The sequence below is a fragment of the Medicago truncatula genome, chromosome 6 (assembly GCF_003473485.1).
Source record: "Medicago truncatula cultivar Jemalong A17 chromosome 6, MtrunA17r5.0-ANR, whole genome shotgun sequence".
Taxonomy (NCBI): domain Eukaryota; kingdom Viridiplantae; phylum Streptophyta; class Magnoliopsida; order Fabales; family Fabaceae; genus Medicago; species Medicago truncatula.
In genome coordinates, this window is record NC_053047.1 from 41,724,111 (window position 1) to 41,733,081 (window position 8,971).

The window sequence follows — 8,971 nt, forward strand, 5'->3', positions numbered from 1 at the left end:
TGTTAAAATAGATTAAAATGTAGTCCATCATATTTAATTATTAAGGGAGGAGGATGTAATTCAAGTATCTTATAGGGGAAGGGGTATAAATTTTAATTTTCAAGGGTGGGAAGTGTATATTTTAGCATAAGAGGGGAGAAGAGTGTAATTCAAGCATCTTTGAAGGGAGGAGAGTGTAGTTTACTCAAAATATTTATTCAATTTCACTCCACCGCAAATATATGAAAATATTTTTTCCCTAAAATATAAAGAAAATATTTTTATTAGTCCATTGCACGGACTAAAAAAATATTCTTTGTACAATTTTTTTTTTTTTAAGAAATCAAAAGGATATATTAATCAGAGAGCCATCTTTCAGGTAGAAAGTGTACAACAAAAACACTCACAAAATACAAGCAGCGTTCAACAACAATGAAATAAAATTAGCCAATTCCTGCACATAGCAATGGATTTTGGCACCAATTATAAAAACCAAGGTTATCAAAACCGGACCGGACCGTCCGGTTCGACCGGTTGAACCGTGAACCGGGCCATTGTCCGGTTCGGTTGGCACCATAAACCGCTAGTTTACAGAACTGGATAGCAGACCGGGAAACCGATTGAAAACCGGAAAATCGGCGATTCGATCGATTCTGCAGGTCAAACCGGTTTTCCCTTTTTCATCTTAAAAAATTCAAAACAACACACTAGTTGCTAGAAATGAGGCATAAATGTTGGGTCACGTAGATACATAAAAAAGAAACAGAAAGAAGAAGAGGATAATTTGAAGAAACAAGAATGTAGTGAGGTAAAAGCAACTAGCAAGTAAATACTGATAATGGTGAGATGCGCCGCACATACTAGACAAAAAGAAAATGGTGTGGTCAATACAAATTTTGAATTAGGGTTACAGCTCTTATATTAGTGTTTTGGGCCTAGCCAAGCTACATGACCCACTAACTTTAAATAAAAGGCTAAATTACCTTTTTAATCCTCTAATTATTTAGTTGGTATCGGATTAGTCCTGACTAAAAATTAATTTATTTCGATCCTCTAAGTTTCTCATCGTTACTACTTGACCATTTTCTTTTTTTTATAAGACAGTACATCTATAATTTATTTATATCAGACTTGGTCTTGTAATATAAATCAATGACATTCTAAAATTAAATAATCAGACCCTCAAACAAATTTCTACAATTTTAAATTTTAGATTAAAAGACTCTAGACAACATTAAAGTTTTAGACTATGTCAACAAACAAAATTCATATATATATATATATATATATATATATATATATTAAGATTTGGGTTACAAACCACTTTGATGTTGATTGGATTCATCCAGGTTAGTGTCGCAGTTGAATTGTTTAGGTAAATACGTGTTTGAAAAAATTAAAAAAATTTACTAATTTTTTTTATTTTATTTCATAACGACACGAACAATGTTATGAAATAACAACACGTGTTTGACGGTAGTTCTCTTTCTAATTCTGAAAGATCGGGTTTTGGAGGTTTTATTAGAAACAATAATGGTGATTGGTTGCTGGATTTTTCTGTATTTTGTGGTATTACTTCTTGCTTGGCGGCCGAATTGTATGCCATTTTTCATGGCCTTCGTATTACGTATGATGCAGGCTACAAGAACATTATTCTTGAGTGAGATTCTAGGATGGCTCTTGATTTAATCATGTCTCGGATGTCCAATCTTATCATCCTCATGCTCCTCTGATTAGTCAGATTGTCCAACTGCAACATCGAGATTGGATTGTTAATTTTCATCATACCCTCCGTCAAGGCAACGGGTGTGCGGATTGGCTTGCTAAGCATGGTGCTTCTTCTTCGGATGCTCTAAAGTCTTGGATTGTTTGCCCTCCTCAACTGCATCATTCCCTTCTGAATGATGCTGTTGGAGTTGCTCGCTTGAGATTGTAGTTTGGTTTTGTTTTTTTATCATTTTTTCTTGATAAAAAAAAATACGTGTTTGAATGGAACTTTTTTTTTTTGAGGCATAATGAACAGAACTAAGTGCGGTAATGCAACAAGCTTGCACAAAAATTTAAGGGTTCGTACAAGAAGTAACAACACATTTTGGTTAATATAGGCACATATAAATAGCAAATACTTGTAACATATTCACTTTATTTTTTACTCAATATTTCATCATGTTATCATGTATTTTATTCTCCTTGCGACTAACATTCGTCTGGTATGAAACTTTATAGATCTCTTTTATGTATTTTTATAGATATCTCTGCAAATAATGAGCTCAAAATTTGATTTATAGATTGAGATTTCCGTTGTTTTGTTTTTTTTATGTTTTTGACACTTTAAAAATTCATAATTAATTTGTCGTTTGTCGAAAATTTATAATTTTTTTGTTAAAGCCATATTTTAACGTTTTTAACTCGCCTCTAGGAAATCATGAAAAAATTTAATCTTTCGGTTGTTTTTTTGGACTTCGCGTATATTACAGGTTATAAATAATAAAAATCTCGAAATACATGGTCAGAATACATGTTTTATTTAAATGGTCAATTTTCAGACTTCACGTATATTACGTGATTAATTTCAATTAATAACCCTATTTTAAATTGTACTTTTACCTCTTTTATTTCGATTTTTTTTAGAAAAAAAAAAAATTCAAATTATAACTATTTATATATTATGTCACATGTGAATTTACAATTAATTTTTTACCTGAATCCACAAATTTCCTGGCTCCGCCACTATCTGCAACTGTGACATACAAATACTGCAAGCGCGGTACTAGACTTTGTACAAAAACACCGTATCATAAAGAGTGGTGAGCGTATCATCGAGTTCTAGAAGAATTCCTTAATTGATGATTCTTCTTCTATGTTTAGTCAAGAGACTAGTCTAGCCCTGTTATGCAGTCCTATGCTTTTAGAACTAGTTTTAGTCTTATTATAAAGGATATTAGGAATAGTGTTGAAACTCTATTATGTAATGTGTAGTTTGCAATGACGAGTTATTTCTCGTTTTCTGTAATGACGAGTTATTTAAATCATGATTCAACCATGATTTTATTGGACTTACCGTGATTCCAAACATGCAAGAGATGAGTTATAATAAGAAAACCAACTATAATGACCTTTGTGTATACTAATGCTTAACTTTCTCTGTTGGAACACTAGCAATTTATAGTGGAAAGTTTGAAAGAATAAACACATTGGTAAAAGCTAGTATTGGTATGACTTAAAAATGTCCCACATTGGAGAGACATACTAGTGTTTATATAAGTGGGGGGGTGACCTCCAAGGACTTGGAGTATGCCCTTGGGATACTCACTTTTGCGAACGGGTTAGAAAATATATATATTTCCGCGCGAGAATGCCGCCGTCCATCCGGGTGGGGCTTGGGTTTGGATAAAAAAAAAGAATATATTTTTTGTCACTTGAAAATGATGAATTAAATTTTGTTAATTTAATAATTAATCTGAACGCGCTTTTTTGTAACAAATAGATCCAACAGAGTATCCGGAAAGTTCCAAAAATATCCGCACGCACAAAAATAAACGTGGTGCTTAAGTTAATCTAATTCTAATTCTATGCATTTTTTTAGATAAGAGATTGATGGTCATTCAGGAGATTTTCTTAAAGCAGATATTTCACACAACTTGGGCTTTTAATCAAGTAGATTAAGAAACTATTTGATCTTGCTTGATCAATTTTAATTTGAATGTTTAGTCTCTTTGGTTGAAATGTTTTAAGTAACATTTCCCGTTACTCTTAATTGAGTTTTATTTCCTTAATTCCTTTGCTGTAAAAATCTATCATTTATCCCATGATTACTGGTTGAACTAAGTAGACAAATTGTGGAGTCAGTTAGGGATGTTGCTATGCTGAACTTAAGCTACTTATGAATTATTAAATGATTGTGTCAAAAAAAAAAAAAAGAATTATGAAATGACATTCTCAAAGCCAGTAATGCCTGATAAATATTTATGAAGATATTTTCTGCCGCGACTTTGATCAATTTGATCGTCTGCAACATGCATGCATGTATTATAATTTAAACCTATATGATCCTAGATATTTATATAGATTGATTGAATTTTCTTAATGCTCAAGGGTAGCTTTGTTTTGTATGTTTGGAGAAAGTCACATTTGATACGTAGCTTTTACTTACCGACACAAAATCGGTGCAGGACAATGCTCTTTGACATGCTATGGTTTCAGGGTCTCTCTCCTTCTCATTTCTGGTTCCATTTGTTTATCATAGTTGCTACTATTTTTTTATTGTTTCTTTGTGGATTTTTCCGAAATAAGCTACAATGTGAATTCAAATTGGTTATAAATGATTTCAGGTTAATTATAGATGCACTTATGGTTGAGCATGAAGTTGGTTGAGGTTTAAAATGCAAAAGTGAGACGAGCCTATGCCATTTTAAAGGATTAAAGGTGAGTTCCTTTAGCTTAGAACCCACCTTTGGGAATGGATTATGATTATGTTAGATTAATGAGATAACATGAATAATTAGGCCATTTTTATGATTTCTTGTCTTTTGTGCAAGCATGACTACTATGCCATATGAATGATACATTTGAAACAGAATAGATATGAGATAGTAGAATGATTATTTCTGAACTAGGTACAATTATTATTTATTCTAAAATCTCTTTTATGTTAATAAGTATGTTTATGTTAGCATAATTGTTGGAGGGAAATTTTATCAAGACAATTGATATGTATAATTATGGTAATGATTTGAAATACAGTCTATGAGTAATATGCTCCCAGTGAATTATAGAAAATCACAGAAAAATAGAAATGAGTAGAAAAAAACTTGAAATGAGTAACATGATCATAGAAAAAGAAAGAAAGAAAGAAAGAAATAATAAATTTGATAAAATCTCCGTTTGCTACAACGAAGAGATAATGTAGCCTATGAGGAACGGCTCATAGTAACGAATGTGAAACTCCGTTTGCTACAACGAAGAGATAATGTAGCCTATGAGGAACGGCTCAAAGTAACAAATGTGAAACTCTGTTTGCTACAACGAAGAGATAATGTAGCCTATGAGGAACGGCTCATAGTAACGAATGTGAAACTCCGTTTGCTACAACGAAGAGATAATGTAGCCTATGAGGAACGACTCATAGTAAAAATAATGAAATAGTTACCGTTCGCCATAACGAAGAGATAATATGATATATACGCATAGAATGAAATGTATAACTAATGATACTTATATTAACATGAAAATTATGTTTAGTATGAATTAGCTACGAAGCCATATCTTATGGGCATTTTGCCAATCATTGGAAATGATGAATTTTAGTTACGGAACTCCGGCTCAGTTAGCCGAAACTAGCTGTTACCAAAAAAAAAAAAAGAGAATCAGAGACATACTCATATAAGTATGTCAAAGTATAAGCTATACTAGAATACGATATATTGGATTTATGTTTATGATTATTATTATGATTATGGTGATTATGCTTATGATTGAAGTTATGAGTATGACTATGTTTATGATATAATCAAAATAGTATTTCAGACAGCAATTTTAGTTATCCCCTGATCGCTCAGTTATGCATAATGAAATCATATAAACCCGAAATGGGTTGAGTTTAGTAACAGATGGCGATCCTAGATTCCCCGAGATTGCCTACAGCCTAGGATAGGTGGAACTCACTGAGGCATTTTGTCTCACCCCAATTCTTTTTATTTATGTCAGACGTACAAGTTATTATACAACATGATGGTTCGTGATGAAGGAGCAGAAGTCGCTTGAAGTTTCGCGTCAGTAGTGTTAGTGTTACTTCAGAGGTATAAGACGAGAATTTTTTTGTATCTTATTCAAAGGAAATTTTTATTGTAGTAATTTTAATGTATCCATTGCCAAGTTTAACACTCATGCTAGATATCCTAGGTAATTTCTAGTAGGGGTGTTACATCTTACTTCTTATTTTACAGTTTCAGGTTCTTTTTTCTTATCTTCTTTTGCAAGTGATTAAATTATTGGACTGTTCTTCAATGTGCGTTTCTTTGGCTTCAACTAAATTTCGTTGGTTTTGTTCAATTTTTCCCAGTTGAGTCATTATTTGGGAACTAAGTACATTTTTTGCTACTATCTTCACTCCTTTGGACTTTTTTTGCAATAAATTTGTCTTTCTCTATATCCGTATTCCAGATTGACTTGGTTTAGTCTTGAAGACACATCTTTCTCGTAAACCTTGAGTCATTGCATATATCTTAAAGTCGAATTCGAGTTGGCATGCTATCTCTATCTCTAAAAATACACCACGATAAATTCTTCGCATTTGGCAGAATTTCAGCATGCTAAATGCTCCAGTTGTGTCCCACTCGGACAACAAATTTCACAGTCCAAATGCTTCGACACGAATAGCTTAGGTTGTGGCCAACGCTCGAATCAAGAAAGTTGCAGTTTGGAAAATATTTAGCTTTGAAAATCATTGTGATCAAACTTTTTGCATCAGTCATGAACTTCCAAGTATGTTTACAGAGCAATGCATAGTTAAACGCACTGAGGCTCTTGAACCCCAAGCTGCCACCCTTGTGCATGTACAACCTATCCCAACCAAGATCAGTCAATGGATACCTTTGGATTTATTACGGTTATGCACCCATAATCGTAAAATTCATAATAATAAAAACTTAAGTAAAAAATATATATTTCTTCAATCAGTTTGGTACACGTCACGAATACATATTTTCGATCAATTTTTAAGAGAAGAAAATCACTACAGAGAAGTGAGGCAAAGGAACTTGATAAAACAGTTTCAACACAACTGTTTTGCTATACAGACTGTTCATATAAATTTAGAAGATATCACTACATTGAACTATGGAAGAGAACTATTAATAAGAATTCAATGTGTATAACTATACAAAACTGCAAGAATGGTCATTAAAAAAATATAACGTAAATCAAGCATAAGAAAAAAAAGGAAATATAACTGGAACTAATTGCTGGAGCCAATATTTGGAACCAGCAAATTGAACAAAAAAGAAATAAACGTCAGAACTATGAGCCTTTCCATTAACAATTAAAAAATTCCTTTGCTTTTTTATTGCAATGTTGAGTTGAAAGTGATGTGAGTTAAGAATACTCAAGGTTCATATTTTTAAGAGAGAAAATCAATATGAAACAATTATTTAAGTGATCAAAGTACAAGCAGAACTAGTTAATATATAGAGATGAAAGAGGTAAAGAAGTAACATATTTGTAACTCATCTTATTGTTCTAACTAACTAGACCTAATAGGAAGCAATTAAAAACAACACAAGTTTAAATATTAAAACTAGAGATCATTCGGTAAAGGCAAAAGATCAATCTTTTTATTGATATAGAAACCACACAAGTTTGCAAATAAGATGAGAGTAAACATTATATTCAAAATAAAAATGCAAAAGCAAGATAAATAAAAACCAGTTTCTTGGTTTACGTGACAATAATTGTGATAACCACAATCATAAAACAATTAACTACTTATTCCTCAATCGGAAATATGCTCTTGTTGTAAATTATTATCCGACAGCTATACCACATTGGTTTATAAGCAAGCTCCTCAATCGTTTGGGTGCTCAAATTAAACCAAGCTAGTTTTTTATCTTTTCTTATGAAGAATATTTCCCCCTTTGTCCCCATTCCAATGGGGTACTTAACGCAAGACATCGATCCAATAACGAAGAGTTTTGTCCATGATTCTTTCACGCCGTGTTCGTTCAAAATTGATATGTGAAAAGTTGTAGTTTTTTCATTATATGAGAGTAAGGCAATGAACCCATTTAACACCGCCAAGTTTATCCACTTTGCTTTAACATCAAAACAATCATCAACGTATGAGGGTATTGGTGTTTTGAAGAACACATCATTGCTTAAGTCAAATGATACCAAACATGGTATCATTCGACATCTATGTACGCACAACCAATGACAGAACCCATCCATGTACGCTTGGATGCCCTCAATACAAGATACATAACCCGGCATGTCAAAATCAAGTTTCTTCCATGAATTACTTCTTAAGCTATATATCTCCCATATGGGGTACTGGTCTAAAGGTGAATCTCCAAGTATATCGTTGGATGGCACGTATTCAAGATTGGCATCACATTGTAAGTGTACACGACGAATGACCTTATAGTCACATGTACCACGGTCATAACCAAAGCCATGAAGACTAGAAACAACGGTGAAAATAACCTTAGCTGCGTCTGGAAGAGAAGACTCAACCGGACTGGGAGGAATGGGATTGAATAGATCGGTAATTGGGTTCCATAATGTAATTTTGCAAGAATCTAGTCCAAGTAGTCCATGAAGACAAAGAGTGCCATCGCTACTACCTAGACCAAAAATCTTAAAATTGTTCAATTCTTCTTCAAATAGATTTGGGCAATCTAATTTGATTTTATTCTCAAACCTGTGACCAGAAAAAGAATACAAAACATCATGACCGGATTGAAAGGCATCATAAACCCTTAGCATGATAGGTGCTCCGTCGTGATAACGGTGAGAGTTAGATATGAAATTGTTGCGGAACATGTTCATGAAACGAGTGTCTTGTAATAAGAGAGACCATGATTTACGAACGCATCCAAATCGCTTTAAAGACTTAAGAGGTAGTTTGTGTAGAATAGAGAAGGCAATATCATGAGGTATATACTTGCTTACCTTTTCATTTGTCGCAGATTTCTTCTTATTCTCCATCAAGATTAAACGAAACGAATTACGGTGCAATGGTAAAGCTAAATAAAAAACAAAACAAAAGAGCGAATTAAAATTAGGAGGAATTTGGATCAAACCACAAAAAATAAATAGTAAAAAAGAAAAACACACTAACGAGGAAGGGGAAGAATGAGATTTGTTAGAATGCTGCGGAAGAATGAGATTTAGAAGGAGAGAAACTGTTCTATATATGAGATTAAAAGCGTGTTTTTTGACGGAGTAGTTAAACAAATGGACTTGATTGCTCATCATTTCTTTTGTTTGTTTGTTT

General features: G+C 32.8%; 1 protein-coding gene and 1 long non-coding RNA gene across 2 annotated transcripts; one reads left to right on the forward strand and one right to left on the reverse strand.

Moving 5' to 3' along the window:
* Positions 1–4,275: 4,275 nt before the first annotated feature.
* Positions 4,276–5,863, forward strand: LOC120580867 (uncharacterized). The gene is made up of 2 exons (XR_005646635.1): positions 4,276–4,404; positions 5,686–5,863. It is a non-coding gene; the product is annotated as an uncharacterized lncRNA (long non-coding RNA).
* A 1,598-nt stretch (positions 5,864–7,461) lies between these two features.
* On the reverse strand, positions 7,462–8,682 carry LOC25496995 (F-box/kelch-repeat protein At3g06240). Its single transcript, XM_024786603.1, has one exon. It carries the CDS (start codon positions 8,680–8,682, stop codon positions 7,462–7,464), a length of 1,221 nt encoding a protein of 406 aa, XP_024642371.1.
* Between the last annotated feature and the right edge of the window lie 289 nt (positions 8,683–8,971).

What these genes read in the sequence shown, in the direction of transcription:
- LOC25496995 (XM_024786603.1), bottom strand. Translation starts at nt 8,682, where the DNA reads ATGGAGAATAAGAAGAAATCTGCGACAAATGAAAAGGTAAGCAAGTAT.